The sequence below is a fragment of the Theropithecus gelada genome, chromosome 20 (genome assembly GCF_003255815.1).
Source record: "Theropithecus gelada isolate Dixy chromosome 20, Tgel_1.0, whole genome shotgun sequence".
Lineage (NCBI taxonomy): Eukaryota > Metazoa > Chordata > Mammalia > Primates > Cercopithecidae > Theropithecus > Theropithecus gelada.
Window position 1 is genome coordinate 46,959,612 of NC_037688.1, and position 26,539 is coordinate 46,986,150.

Genomic DNA, 26,539 nt, shown 5'->3' on the forward strand with positions numbered 1-26,539 from the left:
GGGTCGGCCTCTGTGTGGGGTCTGCCTGTGTGGGGGTCTGCCTGTGTGTGTGGGGGTCTGCCTATGTGTGTGGGGTCTGCCTGTGTGTGGGGTCGGCCTGTGTGTGGGGTCTGCCTGTGTGTGGGGTCGGCCTGTGTGTGGGGTCTGCCTGTGTGTGGGGTCGGCCTGTGGGCTCTCTCCTGTTCCACTCGCCCATGGGCCTGTCCCGCTGCCAAGAGGAAGCGATGACGCCACACGGCGTCCTCCAATTCTGTTCTTTCTCAAGGCGGTTTTGGTTATTCCCCATCTTTTGAATTTCCCTATTAACTCTGGAATCATCTTATCAATTTCTACTCAAAAAAGCCCATGGGGATTTTGGCTGGCATCACACTGACACCATACATCAATGTGGAGAGAGATCTGAGGGTCTCCTGATAATGAATATTGTATCACTCTCCATTCAGGTGTTGCTTAATTTCTCTCAGGAATACTTTGCAGCTTTCGGGGTACAGGTTTTGCAGCACACCTTTGGTCAAACTTACCCCGAAACTATCTGTATTTTTGATACTGCTGCAAACATATTTTTACAACTTCAGCCCTCTATTCTTTATGAGTGTTTAGAAATACACTTCTGCACACGGGAACACCACACTAGGCTCACTGATTCGTGCAGCTTTCGGACAGACGTCTTGGGCTTTCCTCACTAGTGTCTCCGAGTAAAGACAGTGTCCTCTTTCCTCTTCAGTCTGACTGTCGTGTAGTGGACCGTGCTGCCTGGAGCCTGCAGGACGATGCTGATTGCGGTGGAGAAGGCCAGTGTTTGTTCTCAATTTTAGGTGGAAAGAATTCAGTCTTTGACGTTAGATATGAAGTCAGTTGCAGGTTTTCACAGATGCTCTGTATCAGGTTGAGGAAATTCCCCTCTATTCCTAGTCTGCGGAATTTTTTTTTAAAATAATGAGTGTGTTGACTTTTGTCAAATGTTTTTGCTGCATTAGTTGGTATGATCACAGGGTTTTCTTTTTTCCGTCTAATAAGAGAACAACTCAAACTGATTGATACTGGAGGTTCAACCTTGAATTCTTGGAATCAACCCTACTTGGTTGGTCATGGTACATGATTCATTTTATTTTATTAACTGATGAATTCAATTTGCTAAAATTCTTTCTGAAATGTTTATGTCTGTGTTCATGAGGCCGCTGGTCTGTGGTCTTCTTATCCTGCCGTGTCTTTGTCTGGCCTTGGCATCAGGGTAGTCCTGACACAGCAACTACCCATCTAGATACAAAACAGGAACCTCCATGCTCACCTCACACCACACACACAATATAACTAGAAATGGACCATAGACCTACATCTAAGAACTAAAACTCTAAAACGTACAGAACACAGGAAAAACTTCTGTGACCTTCATTTGCCAAAGATAGGATTTTAAGAGACAGCATGAGTTCTAGAGGAAAAAATTAAATAGAGTGGACTTCTATCTTGGGAGCTGGGCAAGAGTGAAGACATGGGGGCTGCTCAGAGCACCCTATGCACCACTGTCTAAGGACCCAGAGCCAAGGGGATTTCCTTGGCTTTTTCTTCTTAAAGTGGGAAGTGTTTGCTTTATTCTAATAATGAGAATCAGGAACACAGGGAAGGACTTCCACTTCTTTCTTTTTCCCCGACGCAGACTCTCACTCTGTCAGAGGGAGACAGTGAGACAGGCTGGAGTGCAGTGACGTGATCTTGGCTCACTGCAGCCTCTGCCTCCCTGGTTCAAGCAGTTCTCCTGCCTCAGCCTCCTGAGTAGCTGGGATTACAGGTGTGCACCACCAAGCCCAGATAATTTTTGTATTTTTAGTAGAGATGGGGTTTTGCTATGTTGGCCAGGCTAGTCTCGAACTCCCGATCTTGGGTGATCCTCGTGCCTTGGCCTCCCAAAGTGCTGGGATGACAGGTGTGAGCCACCACACCCGGCCAAGAACTCCCACTTCTTAAAGGTGATGTGAGAACCTGAGGAGCTCGGCGTTCACAGTACCAGGTGAGCCTCAGTGCAGACAGCATGTGGCAGAGCTCAGAACAGAGACAATGCAAATTTGCTGCTTCAGAGCTAAACCTCCGGTGGGAGGAGATGAGGACGGCGTGTTCTACAGAGAGGAGTAACGCAGGGGAGGGTGGGGCAGAGGCAGCGTGCAGGCGTGTGAACCGGGTGGTGGGGGAAGCCCAACTGTCAGGTGAGCAGAAATGGCAGGAGCTGGCCAGCCACAGGCCCTGTGCTCTGAGTCCTAGGACTGGGAAGAGAAGTGGACCCAAGTCCAGCAAGCCTGGCAAGTCTGTGATGCTGCTCTATGTCCTTTTTTGCCTTAGTGAAACGATGGACAGAAACCACCCTCTCCAGGCGCCCATGCGGGCCCACAGCGGCCTCAGGGCTGTCTGAGCCCAGCTTTACCCTCTTGTGTTCTCGCCATCAGACACAGCCTCCTGCTGCTCCCAAAGCATGAGGGTGAGTTCTGGGCTCTGTTCTGAGTACAAACCCCATCCCAGACCTGCTCGTGAAGCCACAGCCTGAGGTGGGACGTGCCGAGGCCTGGCCATGCGCTTCCCAGCTTCTCGGCTAAGGTCACTCTGGAATACTTATCTTGGGGGACATAGCTCACAGCTCCCCACTTGCAGTGCTGACAAAGCTACCTTTGGAAGGTGCCTCAGACCAGATGTGAGTCTGTAACTGGCATAGACTGGGGGTGTTTCTGCTGAGACTCGCTGGAGGGCCCACATGCTCAGTTCTCAACTGCAGCCTCCATGCCCGTGGGCGCCACCTCCAGCTTCTCGGCCTCAACACAGCTTGCTGGGTCTGAGCGGGGCTGCGAATGTGGGTTCCTAACAAGCTCCAGCCGCTCAGGAGACTGTGAGGCTGTCTGTACTCCGAGTGGCGTGCACAGAGCTCAGTGAGACAGGGTGACTGTGCCACGGGGCTGGGGATGACACTGTTCTCTGTGGCCCTGGGCACCTTTGGATCAGAACACACTCAACGATGCAGACACCTGATGGTTCTTCCTGAGGCAGCTTGGTGGTTCTGAGATTCCATGGTAGGCAGTGGTGAGAAACCGCCTCCAGGAGGGGCCCTTTCTCTGACACACCTGCCACTGTGCTCACTGGTGCAGTCCAAGGGACACGTACAAGCTGTCAGGTCAGCACGGCGTTAGGATGTACTGCAGAGTCATGGGCTCCGTTTCCATCTTCCATGTGTATGTCACTGAGATCACGATTCTTTTGGAAAAATCTAAAAATATATTGTTTTTGATAACATAAAACTGTATCTGGAGAAAAGGGAATTTATCGTAGAAAACTGAGCAGAAACCATTCCAGCCTGTACCAGGAGAAGGCAGGTCAGATGTGTGCACCTGAGTTCTGGCCCTCTGAGGTCACTTCCTCCCTAAGGAATACAGCCTCTTCTAATAGCAGCTGCAACCAGGAGTGCGTCTTCCCAGGCGTTCTATTTCAAGCTACTGTTCAAGCTAAGAAAGCTCCACTAGGCCTGAGAGCTCCCTACTCCCTGTAATGCATTTAAAATTTGTCTGCCTGCAGGAGGAAAATGCCTGGCTTTACTGTGAGTAGCTGGAAACAAACCAACAAACAAAACAGGACAGGCTGGTAGTTCCTGCCTGTGATGCCGAAGCTGAAGGATCACTTGAGCTCAGAAGTTTGAGACCAGCCTGGGCAACATGGTGAGACCTCGTCTCTACAAAAAATACAAAAATTAGCAGGGTGTGCTGGTATGCTCCTGCGGTCCCAGCTACAAGGGAGGCTGAAGTAGGAGGATTGCTTGAGCCTGGGGCGGTGGGGCAGGGTGGAGGGGTGTGGAGGGATGCAGAAGTTGCAGTGAGCTGAGACTGTACCACTGCACTCCAGCCTGGGTGACAGAGCCAGACCCTGTCAACCACCCCTCCCAACACACACACACACACACACACACACACACACACACACACACACACACACACACACCCGAACCCAGAACACAGCTACCTTACTGGAAAAGCCCAGAGTGAAATCCACGCATCCCTCACAGCACATGTGTGAACAGAGCTCCCATCGACAACATGAGGACCAGTTTATCAAGTCTCTCTTCTCCTTAAGCAAGAGAACAACTCGAAGAAGCTGAGAGCAGGCGTCAGAGCTGAGGCTGTCTGCAAATCACGATACCCTGCCTCGTGCGCCAACACGACCTGCTCTCTGTGGCTCTTCGGGCCTTTCTCGTCTCACGCTACCCTGCCTGGACGGCCTTCCCTGCAAGTCCACTGACGAAGGGCTCCACCATGCCCAGCCTGCTGGTGTGTCAAGCGGCTCAGAGAACCACCTCCTCAATCAGCATTTCTGAGACCTGAGCCAGGAGAGTTCCCTCCTCCCTCCACTGCTTGGTCATCTTCATCAGCCCAGGTACAGAGAAGAACAGGAGTGACAGTCACCACCTCACCATCAACGCCAGTGCCAGGCTCTCCTTTGCTCACACGCCTTCTGCATCCTACCCAGGCCACCACTACCGCCCTGACCCTAAAGCCTGCGGGCACGGAGCTGGGGTCCTCTAGGAAGCGCGGGCCCGGTTCACTCAGCGGTCCGTTCACACAGCCACTCCAAACTCCAGCATCAGACCCTCGAGGGCACAACCCAAACATCTCTGTTCGCAGAGCCAACCCAGGTGCAGAGGCCAAGAAACCCTTTCACAGACATTCTGAGGTCCCGGGAACCCCACCCACACATCACCCATGTGCCCGCATCACCCATGTGCCCGCATCACCCATGTGGCCTGCATCACCCATGTGAACATGACGGGGTTCTGATCCAAATACACGGTTCACGCCTCCACACTCTCGGGGTGAAACCACACCATCCACCACCTCTTTGGGAGACAGTGCTCACTGGAGGCATGGAGCATGCCGAAACTGAAGCTTGGTGGTAGTGGCAGGAGCTCAAGAGGACGGCAGCGAGGCCTGGGCTGTGTGCACAGTATTCTGCACCCTTGCAGAGCTGGGCTGCTCCCTGTGAATGCTGAGTCCCAGGACCCAACCCCATAAGAGGAGGAAGATGAGGCCAGGGAGGCAACATAAAGCTGTCCCAACGCTCTGAGCACTTAGCCACAGAAGAGCAGGAACCACCAGGAAGCGTGACCTGCCCTTGTGCCTTTCTGTCTCACCGCTGAAGGTGCACATCGGCACCCTGACACCCACCTCCTCAGGAGCTCGCACATCGGCACCCTGACACCCACCTCCTCAGGAGCTCAGCAGGACACGCCCACCTCAACCGCCAAACCCAGACTCTCCACAGGCTTCACAGACACGTGCGTCCCCGCGTGTGAGCTCGGCAGTGGTGCTGGCCAAGCACTGGCTTCAGCTCATCCTCCACTGGTGGCCGCAAGCCATGGTACCCACCCAGCCCTGCACACGGCACCAGAGCTCGGGACTGAGCAAGCTTGATGCCTGGACGCTGCCCAGACATCAAGCGTCTCAGAGCTGCTGTCGTTCAGCACCTGCACATGTCCGGGTTCACAACATGCTTCACAATTCACCAAAAAGAAGTGACCTGAATCGCCACCATGTAGTTGCTGAGAGGAAGGCGGCCTTGCTGTTTATGTTCCCATGTGGAATCCCTGCTGAGCTCACACCAAACCCACAATGTGAGCAGAGAGGCCGCAGCACAGCAGCACAGGCAGCAGCGAGAGGCCTCACAGGTAGTGACCTGGGGACCAGAAGGTGGCCCAGAGCAACCAGCAACCAGGAACACAGTGAGGGGACCCTGCCCACCAGGGACCACTGAGGGTCAGACAGGTTACAGATGAACAGCCTGCCACACAGGCCAGGCAGTCAGGAGGAGCAAGGAGGCACGAGGATCAAAGGACGACAGCGGCAGGATGGCAGGAGTTGACACGCGTCCTGCACAGCACGGCCCTGCCTCACCATTCACTCCACCAGACACTCCTGTGCCTGCTGCAGAGACAGGAAGCTTGACGGTCACAAAGATAACACATGGCAAAGCCTGAGCTTGAACCCGGATCTGTCCAAGTTCACACTCGCTGGGCACACCCCAGAACTCGGCGTCTTCCCCCACACTGCAGGACAGGAAGTCTGCACTTCCTAACACCTCAGAACCCAGCAGCACCTGCCAATACTGCAGGACAGGAAGCTTGTACCCCAGGAAACTGCATCACCCCCTACACTAGAAGGCAGGAAGTCTGCACCCCAGGAGTCAGCATTAACCGCACACAAATAAAATGCAGGGGTTTAGATTTACATCCCACTTTCCTGTTCACGTTTGGAATAAACCACAGTTGGAAGTAACATGCCCCAGCAGTGCTTGCAGTCAGGATACCCGAATACCTGACAGGCCCAACGGACGCCAGGACAGAAATCCTGGATTTCTGGGGGTAGAACGTGCAGCCACATTGAGGCGCTGCCTGCAGACAGAGGCACAAAGAAAGGGCCGGAGGGCGGAGAACAGGCCACGTGCGGGCAGCACCCCGTTCCCACCTCATCCCCATGTGGGTGGGTGAGCGCACAGGGGTGGGGGGCACAGGGGTGGGGGGGGCACAGGGGTGACGGGCAGCATTACCTTTTTCCCAGTCTGCTTCTCCACCATGTCGCTGCTGAGGGGAAGCTCTTCCTGCTGTGGTGCTTTAGGGCACCCGCCCTTGGGCATCGTCCTGCTCCTCACCCGATCTTCATTTACACGGCTGGCCCTTCATCATCAACCGTCTGCTTCAAAAGAGAAAACGCACAAGTCACTGAACGCAGAGGCAGCACCAACTCATCCACTCTCACACAGACTCAGCGACTGGTCAAGGCAGGCAGCTGTTCTGATCAGGGCTGGGGCCGGGCCCAGGCCCAGGCCCAGGAAGGGACTCCTCAGGATGCGCATCCCATGAAGGGGTCACCAGCAACAGGAATGGCAGCTTTGAGCAGGAAGGAGAGCAGAGAAGGGCCAAGCACTTCGTGGTGGCAGAAAGGGGCACGTGGTCTAGGGGGTGGCTGTGTTCTGGGTGGCAGTCAGCAGCGCCTGGGTCCTGGGTCCCGCCTGGTACCGAATGCACCCAAAACGGGCAAACGGGCAGTCCCTTCCCCGCAGCACAGGCAAGGTCACGACACGCAGTGCAGTACCCAGCCCTCCGGGCTGGCAGGTCACGTCCACAGCCTCAGCCTCACAGCCCACTCACCACCTGGGAAGGAGCTCCTGTCCCCACCAGGCCTATGCTTTCTGCACACCCAGTTCCTAACTTGGTGGGCCAGGGGTGTCTCTGAGGGAGTACCGGCAGCTCCGAGGTCCCAAGTCCTCACCCATGGAAGCAGACGCCCCCCTGGGCCTCAGGCTCCAGCTCCTGGGTTTCCCAGGAAATCTGAGGACACATACTGTATAAATCATGTTTTATTTGTATTTATTAATCATGTTTTATTTTAGGAAATTTTGGCATCTTAAGAAGTTTCTGGCCAGGGAGAGACTGCCCCTCTCAGGGCTGGCAAATTCGTAGACAGTCAAGGGCTCCCATGCAACCCAATTACATTCTTACCCAACTCCACACCCAGGCCAAGCCCGGCCTGAAACCCTGAAACTAGTGCAAAGCCAGGTAAAGGAAACTAGAAAGCACGCCTACAGCACAAAGCCTGCAAGAACTTTCCAAAGTAGCCACTCCCAAACTACTCGCTCTGCCCCGTCACACTCTTCCTGCAGAAAACCCAACAGGGAGTTGGGGGAGGCCTTCCCCGAGCTCCTGCTTCCGACTCCCGGCCCCCGTGGTTGAGGCGGCCCCTCTAGGACACGCAGTGCCAGCGCACTTCCTCCTTCCCAGCCTCATCCTGGTCTCTTCTGTGGCGGCACCAACTTCACCATGCCACACCTGGCACGGACCCTCTTAGAGCACGGGCCTCCTCCCTGCCTGCAGGCCTTCCAGGTTTGTTCGCCATCACAGTCAGGCCTCCCAGGTGCACTCACAAGAGGAATGGGGGACACACCTACGCCCCCATGCCCAAAGCCACTGTCCTCCCGTCATGTCCTCACCACATCGTCAGTTAGAAAACATCTCATGCAAACTGAACTGTGTACGCGTCTCCGCTCCTTTGGCCACATCAGCACCTCTGTGCATGACCATGCTGGGAGAAGTGGCTTCTGCAACTTGCTCCCCCTGTATTTACCCATCTCACTCATGCAAAGTGTGGCTTTTGAAACACGATGTGCAGACCCATCTGTGAGCCGCAGCTCCCCTCCGAGCCTCTCCCACCTCCACCCTGTCAGCTAAAGGTTAGGCCATGTGCCACCTGCCCCTGGATGCAGGCTTGGGCGAGACCACAAGACGCTTCTCCTCCAACACCATCGCACGACCTGCTTTGTCTTTCCAAAATAAACGACAAAATCCCACAAAGTGCTGTCTTGGTATTTAACTGGCACAAGAACACACCTCAAGTTATTCTGGAGAGAGGGACAGGTCGGGTCAACGCATTCACTGCCTGTCGCCTCCACCCGCAGTGCAGGTGAGCAGGTGTTTCCATCCATCATCCCTGATGGCTGAGGCCAGAGATTTTTTCTCCCTCTACCTGAACCTATGAATTTTACATTCTCTTCCAGTTTCCCACCACAAAACTGGAATGTCTCAGCCTGGAGAACTGGCATCTCAGCACCTGACTCAGGGAAGGCTGTTCAAACGTACGGCTGTCTAGAAGCTCCGTGGTAATGTTTAGAAGTTTAAGGGTTATCAGGAAGTAACGTTTTAAAAAATCCAGACTGCCTGCGCTCAGGATGGAAAAATGGGGTCTTCACCATGGTACAGTCCACTGTCCTGATCCCAAATGTGAGTCTGTGGCCCATGGACACGCTCAACAGCTCTGGTGTGGTCAGGAACGGACGGCGTCTGGGCCCCACCCTGTGGGGGCTTATCACTTCACTCCTGAAACACCCGATTCTCTCCATGTCCCTAGCTTGGTGCTATGCCCAGGCACCTTCCCCGATGGACCAGGGATCTGCGAGTCCACTCAGGAGGCAGAGGAAGTGGGTGGCACCCACCAGGCAGAACACTTTTCACGGCCTGCGACACTGTGAGCACTCCAGGGGCTCGGAGTGTCGTCCCAGGTGGACGCTGTGTTTTCTGGAGGTTTCTCCAGCCACCTGCATGACGACAGCTAAGACCATCCAGGTTGCTGCCCTTCCAGGACCCTCATGCCCGCCTGGCCTTGGCTACATGTTACCGATGGCAACGATGTGCTTGAGGCCCTGAAACCCCAGCCCCCACCCTCCCTGAACCACCACCCTCATCACAGTCATCGGCATGGTGACAGCTGAGATGTGCTGCTGAAGCATCTGGGTGAATGTGGATGAAGCTGGTTTGGATGTAGCTGCCATCTAGCCCATCCTACACCTCCCAGGACAGGCACCAGGCGTGCAGCCCGCGGCCCACTCTAGAGTCTTTTCCAATGAGAGACCAGATGAAGACAGAGGCTCCAGCTGCTTTTGTTCTCTTCCAAAACTGGCCATCCCAGTCCTCCCAGAAGTTGCCCTGGTGATGCCTCTGGCACCTCTGGCCCCCACACTGCCCTGTGTTCCCTCCACCGGGCTCAGGGCTGGTCAGCCTCGCCCCTTGCCAAGAAATGGCAGAGCCAGTCGAGGGCCGAGGCACCGTACTCAGCCGTGCCAGTGACTTCTGCCAGGGGCTGCACGGCACTCAGGAGTCAGGACGACAGGCTCTGCTGACTCGTGGGCGTTGTCTGAGGGTGGGGGCTGTGGCGACGCCCCCGGGCCTCCCTGGCAGAGCTGTCACATAAAGCAGTCCGAGAAGCTGAGAGTCCCCTCTTTAGACAGTTCCGCTGCTGCCCGGGCCTGGCCCCTGTGCCTTCTCATCACGATGCCGCACAGCTGACCACACAGCAGGTCTCCCTCCCGGGACAGATTCTTCCCTGGAAGGTGGCTTGGCTGTCCCTGCCTAGACTCATTCTGAGTGCAGCCTAAATCTCCCTCATTTCCAAGTTATCAGGCAAAGTCCATTTTAAACTCATGACCCTTGAGTCAGCAGGAGACTGAAACACGCCTGGGGCACTGGGGCTGACTCACACCCTGTGGCGAGCAGCATGGGGGGCCGGGCCGTTCCCTCGCAGGAAGGGAAATGCAGAGCCAGCACCCGGCCCTGACCAGCCCCAGTCCACGCATTCCTTGTTACTTCACCTCTTGACAGCAACAGTCCCGGCTTCGTGGACTGCCAGGGTCACCGAGAGTCCAGGGTGGCAGGAGTCCCCCACACGAGCCACCGGCACACTCCCTGAGGCAGAAGCCACAGCACCAACGCTGTGGGCTCAGGGAAGTTGCCGATTACCTGGCAGCCCCGCGTCTGTGCCAAAGTAAAGACACAACTCAGCCTAGTGGAGTGGACGGTGTCTGCGGCCAGCTCTGGGACCCAGGGGCAGCGATGCTGGGCACAGCCGACCTTGCCCTGTCCTCTCCAAGCTGCGGGAGGCCCTGCGGCCCAGAGGGGCTCCGCCTCCCCTGCAGTGGGGCTCAAAAGACAATCCTTCCACAGACATGACAGGAACAACGATGCCCTGCTCCTCCCTGAAGGTGGCTTCAAGAGCACTCAGGGGTGAGAGATGCTGTCAAGACCGGCCCAGGGAAAGCACAGGGCAGGTTTCCCAGCACCCACCACGTGCCAGCAAGCACAGAGTCTTCGCCTAAACCACCCAGGCACCGCGCCCTCCCCCTCCGCACCCACAGGAACCCGACTGCCATTCCCTCCACTCCACAGGAGACGCAGCGAGCACCAAAGAGCCTTCCTCCGGGACCAAGCCTGACACAGAAGGGGCTGCACCAGGACCAAGCCTGACACAGAAGGGGTTACACTGACTACTGCAAGGTCAGTTTAGCAAAACCCCAGGAATTTCAGCCTATCTGGTCTCTTCAGCTGACAAGTGAAGAGCAGCCACTGGTGGGGAACCCGGAGCTGCCTCTCCCAGGCTTCTAAGATTGGAGCTGGGCCAGGACGACCCCGAGACACCTGTGCGGCGGGCAGGACTCCTGCAGGGCCGGGTGTGGCGCAGGAGCTGCGGGGAGGAGGCTGTGGGGTAGGGTGGGGAGCGGGGAGCTGTGGAGCTCCTACCCAGGAGCACTCCTTGCCAGAGGCCTTGGCATCACCAGGGAGTCCGTGGACGATGGAGATTCACGGGTCCTCGCGGGCCTTCTGAACCCAAACCTGCACTTTAATCATGTTCTGTTCTGCACACTAACATCTGAGAAGGACTGCACCAGAAAAAACTTGTAATGACACAATTCATTCTGAAAACTCACAGAAAAAAAAAGACTTCTTTGGGTTTGCACTTCCCCTTCAATAAAGGGATGGAATGTGAGTAGAGCTGCCCTTGTACAACCGGGCTCTGGGTCTGCGCTGCGTGGGTTCACTTACACCAGATTTTCTTCCACCCCTGCCTCTCCTGAGACAAGACCCATCTCTACTGTTCCTCTTCAGCCTCCTCAATGTGAAAACGAGGATGACGAAAGCCATTCGTGGAGACCTGCTGCTGCTGCGCGAGGCTTAAGTCTATTTTCTCCTCGTGATCTCAGTCTTTTTGCGTCTCTAGCTTGCTTTACCCTAACAGTAAGAGTAGAACACACGTAACATACAAAATGTGCGTGACTGGCTTTATGTGGTCAGGAAGGCTCTGGTCAACAGAAGGCTGTGAGTTGAATTTGGGGAAAGTTAAAAGTTATACACGAGTTTTCAACTGCACGGGAGGCTGGCGCCCTCAACCCCTGTGTTGTTCAAGGGTTCGCTGTAATTTGTATTAAAACACCAAGCCCCCTTCCACCTGGGTAAGTCTCTCTCCCTGAACAGATGTGACATTACCCTCCAAAGACTCCCAGAGAGAAAGAGAACACTTCAAATTCAGATTTGTCTTCCACAGTATATTGATAGAACAGGGCTTACGTACGTCCTGGGCAAATGCTCCTCTCCTTGTGTCAGCGAACAACTCCACCAGCCACTAGCTTGTGTAATGAATGACCAAACGCTAACATATCAAATGGTGCCCAAAGCCCCTGAGAAGGGATGTGATTCAGCCCCTCCCCTCACGCAGGCACGTGGCCTCGTGGCCTCGGAGGCCCAGGAGGAGGAGGAAGACAGGGAAGTCAGCAGCCAGGTGAAAAAGGGGAGGGAAGCCCTTCAAAGGAAGCTCTCCAAGAACCTTCAATCCCAGCTCCCATTCCAAAGACAGGAACACACTCGTGATTGAGAGGATCAAACACCAAAGGCCTGTTTGTCTTGAGGGGGATACTGGGGAGGGTGGGAAAAGGGGAGTGAGGAATAGGTGGAAGCAGCAGTCCTATGTGGCACCAGGGGCTTGCTCCCACCTTGGCCCTGGGCACAACCCCGCATGGTGATCAGGCCTGGCCTGCCTGCAGCACACGGCCATGCTCCAGATACCTTATCTTTATCTGAAGAGTTCTTTTGTTTGTTTGTTTGAGACAAGGTCTGGCTGTGTTGCCCAGGCTGGAGTACAACGGTGTGATCACAGCTCACTGCAGCCTCCTCCTCCTGGGCACAAGCTATCCTCCCACTTGAGTCTCCCAAGTAGCTGGGAGTACAGGCCCGTAGCACCATGCCTGGCTAATTTTTGTATTTTCTGTGCAGCTGGCTTTCGCCATGATTCCCAGGCTGGTGTCTGAAGGATGCTTTACAGCAACCCCTGCCTTTTCCAGCTGAGCCCTGCGGGCTGTCATGCACTCTATGGAAAGGGAGGAGCGCGTTCTCCAGGGGCTGCATCAGGAGCGGTGCCCTGTGCACACCTCAGAGGGAGAGAAGACACCAACCGACTGAGCAGAGAAAAGAACAAAATGAGAAAAGGAAAAAGAGCTGCACACCTTGCAGGCCTACTGTGTGCAAAGCCCTTGAGTGACGTACCCCATGACCCACAGCACTGTGGCCACCCCGGGTGTGGAAGAGAAGCACCACTGGCCTCTCACCTCTCACCATCTCAGTGGGCAAGGGGAGAGCAGCCGAGGGCAGGGGGGCAGAGCCGAGGGCAGGGGTCACAGCCGAGGGCAGGGGGGCAGAGCCGAGGGCAGGGGCAGAGCCGAGGGCAGGGGGGCTGAGCCGAGGGCAGGGGGGCTGAGCCGAGGACGGTGGGGGGGGGGGGCAGAGCCCAGGGCAGGGGCAGAACTGTGGGCAGGGGCTGAGCCAAGGGACAGAGGCCCTCCCAGGCACCGCCTGACAGTCTACATCAGCGTCTCTGTCTCTGTCCAGCCTCCACACACCCCTGCACGTTCTGAAGAGCCCTCCCCGAGAGTCCAACTCTCTCCTTCCTCCTCAGGGCCACACCAACGCTCTCTCCTCCTCCTCCTGCTTCTCCTCCACAGGGCCACATCAACTGTGGGGTTCCAGCTATCACTTTGGGGAAAGGGCTCCTAACATGGGTGTCCTCCCTCTCACCCCATAAGCCACACTGGCCAAGGCCAGGTGGGTACCACAAACCAAGGGGTAGAATCTCTTTGCTATGTTCTGAATGTTTGTGTCAGCTCCCCCCCAAACCCCAAAACTCACAGGTTCAAACCAAATCCCCAGTGTGCCCGGCTAATTTTTATATTTTTGGTAGAGATGGGTTTCACCATGTTGGCCAGGATGGTCTCCGTCTCTTGACCTCATGATCTGCCCACCTCGGCCTCCCAAAGTGCTCCCCACCCTCTGTGCTCCAAGGCACACAGGCTCTCTACTGCAGCCCCGTTTTCCACTTACATTTTCTGTTATCACAGGGTGGGCAGAAGCACCGAGAGGGCGTTCAGCATCTCTGGCCTCTGCTTTGGCCCCTCACACACATGCTTGGTCACTAGGCTGTGGAACATAACAGAGGCCCCTTGCTCCAGAAACACGGACCACCCGACAGGAGCGTGGACACAGGAGGTGGGGCGACGTGGTGCCTCACAGAAGAGAGAAAAAGCCAGGAGGGCGGCAAGTGGGCGCAAAGTTCTCAGCTTTGTTAAGTCATCAAGAAAACGCAAACTAAAACCAACGTAAGTGTAAGGGTTACTACTGAGTGTCAACTTGACTGGACTAAAGGATGTGAAGTACTGTTCCTGGGAGCGTCTTGAGGGAGCTGCCAAAGGAGATTCACATTTGAGTCAGTGGATGGGGAGAGGCAGACCCTCCCCTCCATCTGGGTGGGCACCATCTCATCAGCTGCCAGCACGGCTAGAGTAAAGCAGGCAGAGGAACATGGAAGGACCGGATTGGCTGAGTCTTCCGGCCTCCGTCTTTCTCTCATGCTGGATACTTCCTGCCCTCAAACATCAGACTCCAGGTGCTTCAGCTTTTGGGCTCTGGGGCCTACACCAGTGGTTTCTCAGGGGCTCTCAGGCCTTCAGCCACAGACTGAAGGCTGTGGCTGTTGCTTCCCTACTTTTGAGGTTTTGGGACTCAGACTAGCTTCCAGGCTCCTCAGCTTGCAGATGGCCTATTGTGGGACTTCACCTCGTGATCGGTGAGTCAATACTCCCAATAAACTTCCCTCCATGTATACATCTATCCTATTAGTGCTGTCCCTCTAGAGAACCCTGACTCATACACTCAAGTACTGGTGAAGAGGTGGAGCAAAGCAAACTGGTCCATTCTCATCAGGGCCAACTCACGCATCTGGAAATCTCTACTCACAATGAACACAAGTGTGCCCTATAGCCCAGCAATGCCATTCTGGACACACACGTCCAAAAGAAAGGCAGGCGCACACACACGAGAGACACGTGCAAAATGCTTCACAGCAGTGGGGTTTGCAGCGTGTCACTACGATGCGAGGATGGAACACTACACAGCAGAGGAAGCGAAAACATCACAATGTAAGTCAATCTCACAAATAATGTTGAAGAACCCTGTCTCTACGAAAAATTTAAAAATTAGCTGGGTGCTGTGGTGCATGCTGGCAGTCTCAGCTACCAGGAAGGCTGAGGCAGGAGGATCACTTGAGCCCAGGAGGTCGAGGCTGCTGTGAGCCAAGATCATGCCACTGTACTCTAGCCTGGGCATCAGAGCCAGACCGTCTCCCCTCTCCCCTATCCCTCTCCCCTCTCCCCTATCCCTCTCCCCTCTCCCCTATCCCTCTCCTCTCTCTCTCTCTCTCTCTCTCTCTCACACACACACACACACACACACACAAATAATGTTGGGGACAAAATACATGATACATTTACATAAATTTCTGAACATAGCAACTACAGTACTTAGGGATTCATACTTAGTAGACAAGACATCATCGAAGCATGGAAAATGGCTGCTTGGTGGATGGAATTGGAAGTGAGGGTGAAACAGGGGTTCTAAGTGAAGGCTGCAGAGGCATTTGCTTTGTCGTCTGCTGAGTTGTACATTTTTACTGTGCGGACGTTTGGGTGTTGTGCTGCATTTCAGCTGAAGCAGTGTTTCAGAAGGTGACAGACATAAAGGCCACACTATGTCCTTGCAAGGCCTCAGAGGTGTCACTGACCTTTTGCTGCAGGACCTGTTCTCAGGGGTCCTGGCCTCCTAGAGGAAGGAGGGCCCCGTTGCCCTGCTAGGCCCTACTGGGACCCTCAGGGGCACAAGCATGATGAGGGGGCAGCTTGAGGCTTCCTGCCACGTCGGGCAGGCCTAGTCATGCCTGACACATGCTGCAGGGCACCCACTGCAGAGTGCAACAGGGAGCCTGGAGCCTACCAAGGAGACACACACAGCTCTGTGAAGACGGAGGGGAAGAGGAGCAAGGAAAATGCTCCTTTTACACAGAAGGCACCAAGATACAAACTAAACGTGATGAAAACAAAGAAATGTAGGCGTGTGTGTTAAAGGTACAACTGCACAGCTAAAAAGAATCATGGCCATAAGGCAGGGACGGCAGATGGAGGGTGACTCAGCAGATATCCTCCCAGGCTTGCGAGTGTGGAAATAAACACACGGAAGTGACCAGCAGAGAGAAACATGCAGGGAAGAGGAAGGTTAGAAAGGTCAGGGGTGTCACGCCCCACTGCTGGGAACGCAGAGGAGGACGGCCAGCAGAAGGGGACGCAACCACCCCCCCGCCGACCCTGCAGCACGAGGTGCACCCCACCCAGCAACCAGCTCCCAAATTACACCAAAAGGGCCAGGCACGGTGGCTCATTCCTGCGGTCCCAGCTACTTAGGAGGCCAAGGCAGGGGGGTCATTTGGGCCCACGAGTTTGAGACTCGGGCAATGTAGGGAAACCTCATCTTTACAAAAATATTAAAAAATTAGCCAGTCGAGGTGGCACACACCTGTAATCCCAGCTCCTTGGGAGCCTGAGGCGGGAAGACCCCTTGTGCCCAGGAGATCGAGGCTGCAGTGAGCTGAGATCGCACCACTGCACTCCAACCTGGGTGACAGAGCGAGACCCTGTGTGGAAAAAACCCAAACCCCAAACCAAAAAAACACAACCAGGGCATGAAAAGGTGCTTGGCCCAGAGCAGTGCCCTGCAGCATCTCCTAAGAAAGGGGCTAAACACAATGCCACTCGCCAGGGGCTGCTGGTGGCATCCGGGCACATCTGCCCGTGGGGTTCACAGGACGAACGAGGTTCCGCAGACACATGGCCAGGTGGAGACGCAGAGAAAAGCGGGTGCAGCAAGAAGTCTACTTGGAAATGCAGAGGAATACCTACGCTTCTGTTAACAGTAAAATACGTAAGGCTAGCTCGACCAGCAATCAATGTCACCCACCATGCCAGCAACCACAACTGGTGCAGAAAATCACTTGATAAAATTCAAAACTCATGATAAAAATTCCTAGCAAACGGGCCGGGCGCGGTGGCTCAAGCCTGTCATCCCAGCACTTTGGGAGGCCGAGACGGGCGGATCACGAGGTCAGGAGATCGAGACCATCCTGGCTAACCCGGTGAAATCCCGTCTCTACTAAAAAATACAAAAAACTAGCTGGGCGAGGTGGCGGGCGCCTGTAGTCCCAGCTACTCGGGAGGCTGAGGCAGGAGAATGGCGTAAACCCGGGAGGCGGAGCTTGCAGTGAGCTGAGATCCGGCCACTGCACTCCAGCCTGGGCGGCAGAGCGAGACTCCGTCTCAAAAAAAAAAAAAAAAAAAGAAACATCCAACACGATAAAGGCCATCTACCAAGAGCTCGAGGCGGACATGATCAAGAGTGACGTGCTGAGGGCTGCAGACGGAATAACATACAGGGTGGAAAGGAGGAAATGGAATAAAACTGTCTCTCTCTGAAGACGGCGTAAGTGTCCATGTCGAAAATCACAAGGAATCTATCAAAAATTCCAAGAAACTTCATTTAATAGAGTTCAGCAAGGACACAGAATCAAGATCAACACACAAACACCCATCCTATTTCTGCAATAATCATGAAAACAAGAAATAAAGACATGGTACCATCCTATTTCTGCATGCTAGCAACGATCATATGAAAACAAGAAATAAAGACAGTACCATTCTATTTCTGCATGCTAGCAATAATCAAATGAAAACAAGAAATAAAGACACAGCACCATTTACGGGTGCTCCAAATAAAAATAAAATGCTTAGGTTCAAATGGAACAAAACTAGAAAAACCTATACAGATTTTAGGAAAAAACAGGAGAAAATCTTTAGGACCTAGGGCCAAGAGTTGTTAGACATGGCACCAAAAGCACAATCCATAAAAGAAAAGAACTGATAAACCACCTCGACAAAATTAAAACCTTTTGCTCTTCGAAAGATCGAGTTTAAAAAGTGAAAAGACCAACTGCAGACAGGGGAAAATATCTGCAAATCACAAGTCAGATACTAGGCTTGTATGTAGAAGAAATAAATATCAAACAACAAACACGAATTAGAAAATAAGAGAAAAGACACAGACATTCAGAGGAGGACAAGCCACGAAGACGCTCGACATCCTAAGCTGTTAGGGAAATGCACCTTAGAACCGCAGTGAGATATCACTGCACACCTGTCCGAACGGCTAAAATACAAACTACTCGAGGATGCCGGAGAGGATGCAGAAACGCTGGAACCCTCTCGCTTGCTGTGGGAAGGGGAAGTGGCGCTGCTGCTCTGGAGAACAGCAAGGCCACCTTCCGAACCTAAGTGTGCGCTTGCTACCCCTCAACAACTGCACCCCAGGACATTTACCTGAGAAAACGGAACCTCATGTGCACACGAAGACCTGCGGACAATGTTCATAGAACTTTTATTGACAACAGCCAACAGGGAAAACCCTTCAACGGTGTCCTCCAAACTGGGTTTCGTTCACATCACGGCATCCCCTCAGCAGCAGAAGCGAGGGCTATGGATACACCCAGGAGCACAGGCCCCTGCTGAATGGGTACACAAAGCCCATCGCGCAGGTCACTCCCTGTGGACTCCACTCCCACGGCTTCCTCCAGGAACCAGGGGACAACAGGTGAGGACCCCATGAGGAGGGCTCATGTCTGCCGTGGCTGTCAAGGAGGCTCTAGGACCCGGCATCCAGGACAAGACAGGAGGATCAGGTGTGCAGGGCAGTCACCCTGTCTTCCAGGGTCATGTTCCCAGCCACTGGGGGAAGGTGGGGAAGGGCACAAGGGATGCTGCTATTTTCGCAACTTCCTGTGAGTCTATAACGATTTCACAGAAAAAAGGAAAAAAGGCGGGAAAAAACACAAACAAGGGGTATAAGGAAACTCCCATGGGTGATGGAAATACTCTATACTTTTGTGTGGTGGTGTTTCCCCACCAGTATACATTTCTCAAAACCCGTTGAACTGTACATTTAAAATGGGTGAGGTTTACAATTGTAATTCAATAAAGCTGTTAAAAAATTAACTAGTAACAGAAAAGAAATTTAAGTCCCATAGAAAGACAGAAGGAGTAAAGTAGAAAACAGCATGAGGCAGGAGGTAAAATCTCCCTTTCATTTCCTTCATGAACCTTGTTTTGTTTATTTGGCTTTGGAATCATGCATTTTACATCATTTTAAACCCTAAATATAAAATGAGGCTGGGTGCAGTGAATCCCAGCAGTCTGGGAGGCTGAGGCAGGCAGATCACTTGAGGTCAGGAGTTCGAAACCAGCCTGGCCAACATGGTGAAATCCCATCTCTACTAAAAATACAAAAAATTAGCCGGGCTTGGTGCTGCGTGCCTGTAATCCCAGCTACTCGGGAGGCTGAGGCACTGGGAGGCAGAGGCTGCAGTAAGCCGAGATCACACCACTGCACTCCAGTCTGGGTGACAGACAAGAGTGAGACCTTGTCTCAAAAATAAAATAATAAAATAAAATAAAATGTAAAAACATAAAAGCTTAAGTATTCACATTAAATATAAACATTTTAATAATGTTTAAAATGATTTAAATATATTTCACTGACATTAAACATTTTAAGGATTTAAAGCATTCAATATAAAAATACAAAAAGCAATCTCTAAAACTTCAAAAAGGAAGAGGAAGCAATACACTGAGCCGTGTGTCCGGTCAGGGGCAGGACACAGAAAGCATGTGTCAACAATGACAGTAGCCAACACCACAGCAGACGCATTCCTGACACCACAGCTTCTGGGTGGGCGGAAGGCTGGGGGACCCGGCTCCGGATGGGAGTCAGGTGCTAGTGGAGACGGAGGGGCTGCTTCCCAGGCCGCCGCGTGCACACCACACACCGGGAGGGCTGCTGCTGGCTCTGGCAGAAGGTCCAAAGGCCTTGGTGCACAGACACGGCTGCAGATGCGTGGACATGTCCGTGGGGCTGCGTGAGGGTCCTCGTGACACGGCAGCGGGCTTCCGCAGTGCAGTGACTGATGGGGTGGCACGGAGGAAGCCGCGGCACGTCTCGTATCAGAAGTTCCACGGCTTCACTTCCACCTCATCCTGTTCCTCCTGGGTGAGTTACAATGTCCAGCCCACACTCGAGAGCAGAGAATGGCGCTCCACTTCTGAAGGGAGGAAGACCAAAGATTCTGTGGACGTTCTTTAAACTGTTTCACCAGTGGCTTCTGATTAAAACCTGGTAATTTGACTGTACAGTTCTAGTTAGTGCCATATGCCCTAAGGACAAAAATTAAAATTTTGAAAAATATTATAAGCAAAAAAACCTTCCTTTTTTTTTTGAGACGGAGTCTCACTCTGTCGCCCAGGCTGGAGTGCAATGGTGCCACTCACTGCAATGTCTGCCTCCCGGGTTCAAGCGATTCTCCTGTCTTAGCCTCCAGAGTAGCTGGGATTATAGGCGTGTGTCACCACGTCCGGCTAATTTTTGTATTTTTAGTAGAGATGGGGTTTTGCCATGTTGGCCAGGCTGGTCTCGAACTCCTGACCTCAGGTGATCTGCCTGCCTTGGCTTCCCAAAGTGCTAGGATTACAGGCGTGAGCCACTGTGCCCAGCCTGATGAAATACATTCTTAATATTGACTTCATTTGTTTCTTTTTACTCTATAATGAGGCTAATAGAAAATGTAAAATTAGATGCACAATTCACATCACATACCTCATGGACAGAACAACTCTATGGACAAAGACCCCGATCTCTGACAAACAGCGAAAAATCCCAGAAAAAAGGACAAAGGGAGAATTTACAGATTAAAGACTTAAAAGACATCAAAGAATCTTAGTGTGTAGACCCTGTTTGGAAACCAGTTCAAACAAAGAACTGCTGCAAATGGCACATTTAGGACACAGCCTTTTGGTACCGCTGGGTGTGTGGTACCGCTGAGGAAGTTCAAGGCACCCACCGATTCAGCGAGACAGAGATTTTATAGGTATATATTTAGATACAGGGTCGCCTCCGTCTCCCAGGCTGGAGCGTAATAAAACAATCAAACTCTGGGTTCAAGGGATCCTCCTGCCTCAGCCTCCCAAAATATTGGGGCTATAGGCGTAAGCCACCACGCCTAGCCTTAGTGTAAGATATGGCGATGGTTTTGAATGTTTTCGACGGATGTGATGGTGTGGTCTCGGGTTTGGTTCTGGTAACGGGCTGGGATGGCTCCTGCATGTGGGACCCACATGCTGGGAACCGTCATCACCACTGTGTTCCCCACACTCTCTCTTAAGACGGGCATACAAAACATCCCATAAAAATTTAAAAACTCAGTAGGGTGCGGTGACTCATGCCTGTAATCCCAGAACTCTGGGAGGCTGAGGTGGAAGGGATCATTTGAGCCCAGGAGTTTGAGACCAGACTGGGTAACACGGCAAGATCCCATCTCTAGATACATATAAAAAAAGATAATAATCTTAAAAAACAAAATGCCAGAAGCTGCAGTATGTGTCAAAGAAATGACTTCCTTATGTCTTAAAGAATCCTCATAATAAAGGACCATTTTACAAGCAGACTATAAACACTGCAACAGACAAAAAACTCAAAACCCAACTCATGAGAAACACCTGGTGAGTGCTCTTCAGTTCCGTGAAGTCCTGGGATGGCCCAAACATCTCCGGCGGGCTGCACCTATTCAGAAGGAAACACCGAGCCCCCCACGTCCCGGAGGGCAGAGATGCCTTCCAGCTCCACACATCCTTCCACACTGGCACCACCTGCACCTGCAGCTGGGGAGGAACGAGCAGCTTGGGGGAGAAATGACACCCGCAGGCCAAGACAAATGCAAGAAAACTGGGCCTCATTCGCTGACTGATTCTCACCAACTTCCTCTACCAAATGAGGAGAAGAACACATTCTCTTAAAGGATTTTGTGGGGATTAAATGAAAAAGTACTTGGTAAACAGTAAAGCACTATCTAAATCCAGGTTATCATCACTGTAATGGCTTCAGAAAAAAGCAGAGGACAAACACAAGAAGAGAGGCGCTGAGAGACCAGGCAGGGCTCTCCCTGGAGCCTGGTCTGCACTGCCCTCTTTGAGCAAAGTGCCTCGCTGCCCTGATCTCCCTAGTTTCACCCTCCACACCTCTAAGGAGGTTATCCTGGTACAACTGAGAAAGAAAGCAATTCACTTAGAAACATCCACTTCTTTCCTTTATGCTCATATTTTTTTTATTACTCCTCAGGGCTGCTTTGTTTTTTAATGCAAGGGTCCACAGTTGAGACCGTAATCACAAACTCAAGAAACAAGAGCTGCAACAGAACAGAGGGGCTGCCCCAGGCTTCTCAGCCACTTTCCCATCCCGCGCACCCAGGGGATTTGACATGTGGTCCCCCAGAGCGACAGGGAACCCCCAGGGAACAAGGGTCCCCTGTGGGGCAAGCAGAAGCACCTGCCCCTGGTCTGAGGTCACTGGATTCAGTGCCCAAGCTCAACAATGCTCTGGGAACTCTAGCACAAAGATGCAGCACTGCATCCCAACTTTTGGGTCATGCCTAAGGTCAATTCCAGAATCATTTTAGCATGTTATACAGCCATTGAAAATAAAAAATATTTTATTTTTTAAAGCAGCTTTAGGTTCACAGCAAAATTGAGCAGAAAGTACAGAGGGTTCCCCTGCACCCCGGGGCTCAGCATCCCCACGAGAGCGGCCGTTTTTTACAGCCGCGACCCCCCGGACACAGCGTCATCACCCACAGGCCACACGACCTCAGGGTCCACCTGGTGCTGTGCAGTCTATGGTTGGATGAACGTATCCTGACGTGGACCCACCGTTGTGGTATCATACAGAGCAGTTTCACTGCCCCAGGTCCCTCGTGCTGCTGCTCCACATCCCTCCGTCCCTCCCTCTCCCCAGCCCCTGGCATCGCTGATCTTTGTGCTGTCTGCACAGTTCTGCCCTTTCCTGGATGTCAGAGTCGGACCCCTACAGCGTGTAGTCCTTAGAGACAGGCTGCTTTCACTCAGGCCTGTCTTCTCAGGCCTGGCAACGCATTTGTTTCTATGGCCTTGTAATATTCCGTTGTCTGGATGGACCTTGGTTGACTGAACCATTCACCCGCTACAGGACATCTTGGCTGCTTCCAAGTTTTGGCAATTATGAATAAAGCCATTTTGTGGAAGGGAAACAACACAGAAGAGAAGATATTAGGGGCACTGCACACACCATCGTGGAAAGAGCCAGCATTATTCTGTGAGCACGTTCCCGTATGTGAGCGTGTGTTGTGAACAGAGAGCTAAACCACTTTTCTCGCCACTAGCAGCAGTCAGGACAATTCAAGTGCTGGCCTAACTCGTTAAGAGCCCTCAACTGGTGGTCAGATATATCCAAGTTTCTCGATCTATAAAATACAGAAATAAGGCCAGGTGCAGTGGCTCACGCCTGTAAAACGAGCCCTTTGGGAGGCTGAGGTGGGTGGATCACTTGAGCCCAGGAATTCAAGACCAGCCTGGATGAAACCCTGTCTCTAAAAAAAAAAAAAAAGCCAGGCTTGCAGCCTGGGCAACAGAGTGAGACATTGTCTTTAAAAAACAAAAACAAAAACAAAACAAAAAAAGAAAGAAAAGAAAAGAAGAAAAAGAAAAGAGAAAAGAGAAAAGAAAAAACACTGTTTCCAAGCTGCGGGCGCTGGACAATGTCTGACGCCCGCCCCGGCCCAGCCTCATCAACAGCCTGCACGGTCCCTGCTGACGGGGAGTGTACTCAGCACGCTGCCAACACGGCCAAGTTTCTGGAGCTGGTGACACGTGAGGGAACCCAAGACCGAATGGAAACAACCTCCTCTCAGGTTCTGAGTGGGGCCGCCTTTTTTTTTTTTTTTTGAGACGGAGTCTGGTTCTGTCGCCCAGGCTGGAGTGAGCGGCGCCATCTCGGCTCACTGCAAGCTCTGCCCCTGGGTTCACGCCATTCTCCTGCCTCAGCCTCTCAAGTAGCTGGGACTACAGGCGCCGTCACCGCGCCCGGCTAATTTTTTTTGTATTTTTAGTAGAGACGGGGTTTCACCGTGTTAGCCAGGATGGTCTCGATCTCCTGACCTCGTGATCCGCCCGCCTCAGCCTTCTAAAGTGCTGGGATGACAGGCGTGAGCCACCGCGCCCGGCCCAGGTCCACCTCTTCTTGCCCCTCCGAGCCTGCCATTCTCTGAGGAGTCCTCTCTTCCTCCACTGCTTTGCTTCCTCTCACAAAGGGGGAATGTCCCACCACTTCCAACCCCAGGCTGGCAAAGTGACGAGAAAACACCCCACCCATGTGGGCAGCCGGCATGCGGCATATGCCGTGGGGCCGTGAGAAGCAGCCAGGCAGGTAGGCCAGACCCTGACCCAGAAAAAGCAGAGCCCAGCACAGGCTCAGCCACGCTCCATGAGGGGCCACAGCCCAGGAGCAACATGCCAGACACGCCCCAGGGACGAGCAGCACAGGCCGCCAACTACGTCATCCCATACTCACTTGTGCAAAACGCCCTCGAACTGCACAAAGCCCAAATGTCCAGAGCAGAAGAGCAAATGAGTCCAGGCGGCCCCCGACACACGGGGCCCAGGTGTCCAGACAGCACACTGGATTCAAAGAGCAGACACGAGTGTGTCTGCCGTGGGCTTCTGCATGCATGAGGGCCCCGTGGTGCTAGGGGCCAGGCAGACACTCAAGAAGTGGGGTGAGGGAGGTCCAGGAGTCCTGTCCTTTCACTGGGAGATCCCACAGGCACACGTGACATGAGCTCTATCATATGTGCACCTAAGATGTGTGCCATTTCCTGCACGGACGTTGTACCTCAAAGAACAATAAAAAATGACTAAAATTGATTGCTGACCACTTCCCCAGATAACTAACCAGGACACACCCTGGTGCCCCGTGTCCGGCCTGTGGGGGCACTGTGCAAAGCACAGGAAGTGAGCTCAGTGCGTGCCTTCCCCGTCGTCCTGGCTCAGAGATGCGGGGCCGGACCTGGGTGACAGCCTTACACCACCCGGAAGAGGCCAGTGGTGCATCCCCCCCGAAGCAGGGGATGCCGCACAGAGGGCTCCGGTTCCTTCCAGCACAGGAACAAATCCACACCAGGGCATCCGTGCGTCCCACAGTCCCGGAAGCATGGGAGCAGCTCGAGGCCTCTGCATTCAGCGGTCTCTGCCGTCCTGGGCTCCAGGTGAGTGGGCTCCCCCCAGCACGCAGTACGCAGTGGGTGAGGACAGGTGCTCTCGCTACGAACGCTGCACCACTCCGATAAAAGCCTGTGCGTGCCGCCTCAGGACCCTGTAGCAGAACAGTGAGTGGTGTCGTGTTGGCAGGGAACCTTTGGTTTGCAAAGCCCCGTCACACACACAAGCTGATGTAGAACGACAAGTCTGTCTCTGCACCTCAGCTGAGCCCCCAGGACATAGCCCACGGGCGCCCAGGGCCTGCAAACAGCAAGGACCAACAAGGACCAAGGCATCATTGACCGTGAGAGGCCCCAGTGTGTGACCAAGAGAGGCCCCAGTGTGGCTTCTCACAAGCTTGTTTTATGGTTTGACCCAGAGAGTACCTGTGAGTTTCCCCTACAGCCGGTGCTTCTAAAGGGCTAGGAGAAACGCAGGGCAGGATCCCCGTAGGCCGGCAGCTGGCTGGCCAGCCCTGCCTGTGCTGAGGCATCTGCCGCAAACACGACCATGCAACATGCTTCAATATGCCCTGTGACTCTCTGAGATAGGTCTTTTATTAGAGTTTCTAAATTAAGAAGTGATGGCCAACATCACAGGAAACCTTAGATACTATTCCTGCCAGTTGGTTTGAAAAAGCTTTAACTGTTAATTTGCTGATCCAGTTTTCAGCCACACAGTTTTCTGCCATGTAATCCACAGAACCCAGGCCTCCGGCCACTTGTCCGGGATACCTCTGGAGCTCAGAGCCACTGTCTTTGTGGGCTACTCAAGACTTGAGGGGTTGATGCAAGAGCCACATCAACAGAGCCAGACCGAGTGCCTGGCTGGGAGCAGGTACTGGGGAGCAGCCACAAAACGCACATACAAACACGACTGCCCACACCTCCAAGATCATCATCAGACCTAGGGGGGTGTGCGCCCAAAGACAGCACACTGGATTCCAAGACCCAGAAGGAAGGAGTGTTTGCTGTGTGCTTCTGTGGTGCCAGGGGCCAGGTAAACTCTGAAGGAGGGGCCAGAGGGGGTCCAGGAGGAGTCCTGTAGCAGGACATTGCCCAGATTTCCCACAATTTCCTCTCAAGTTAAGATCACAACCACCGTTTCTTCTGCACTGGTGGGAACCCAGCACTTTAATGAGACACGAGGTTACAGCGACACTTGGTTAGGAAGGAAAGCCACATGTGGGTGCCACTCCTCCCGGCTGGGTTACAACAGGGAGCACAGGCACTAGGAGATCCGGCCCGTCCTAAAAGCATGGCCTACAAGGAGTCCCCACTCTCTACCTATCTGCTTCTAATGTTCTGACTACATGAAAGATGATAAAAGGATTTCAATACAAGTGTAACATTTTCAATATAAAGGAATGTCTTTCCATTAGAAAACAACTACAGGCCTGCCGCGGTGGCCCACGCCTGTAATCCCAGCACTCTGGGAGGACGGGCACGGTGGCCCAGGGCTGTGATCCCAGCACTCTGGGAGGCTCAGACAGTTGAGCTCAGACAGTTGAGGCTCACACAGCTTGAGCTCAGGAGTTGGAGGCTAGCCTGGGCAAGATGGTGAAACCCTGTCTCTACAAACAAACAAACAACAACAACAACAACAAAAATTAGCCAGGTGTGGTGGTGCACACCTGTAGTCCCAGCTATTTGGGAGGCTGAGC

General features: G+C 53.3%; 2 protein-coding genes across 3 annotated transcripts in view; one reads left to right on the forward strand and one right to left on the reverse strand.

The window, feature by feature from the left end:
• The window catches only part of ANKRD11 (ankyrin repeat domain 11), a 226,506-nt gene that overhangs the window by 46,502 nt on the left and 153,465 nt on the right, over positions 1 to 26,539 (reverse strand). Inside the window, exon 3 of one of the 2 annotated variants that reach the window (XM_025369959.1) lies at positions 6,568 to 6,713. In XM_025369959.1, the coding sequence (XP_025225744.1) occupies positions 6,568 to 6,654 (87 nt within the window). In that variant the 5' untranslated portion in view covers positions 6,655 to 6,713. The remainder of the gene's footprint in view (positions 1 to 6,567; positions 6,714 to 26,539) is intronic. The other variant, XM_025369960.1, reaches the window with a different exon arrangement.
• LOC112613979 lies at positions 12,884 to 14,134 on the forward strand (the record flags this gene model as incomplete). Its single annotated transcript, XM_025369961.1, is given in 8 exon segments — positions 12,884 to 12,911; positions 13,788 to 13,825; positions 13,828 to 13,888; positions 13,891 to 13,955; positions 13,957 to 14,037; positions 14,040 to 14,090; positions 14,092 to 14,118; positions 14,120 to 14,134. Coding segments are annotated over 8 exon segments (366 nt in total), but the record flags the coding sequence as incomplete, so codon positions are not given.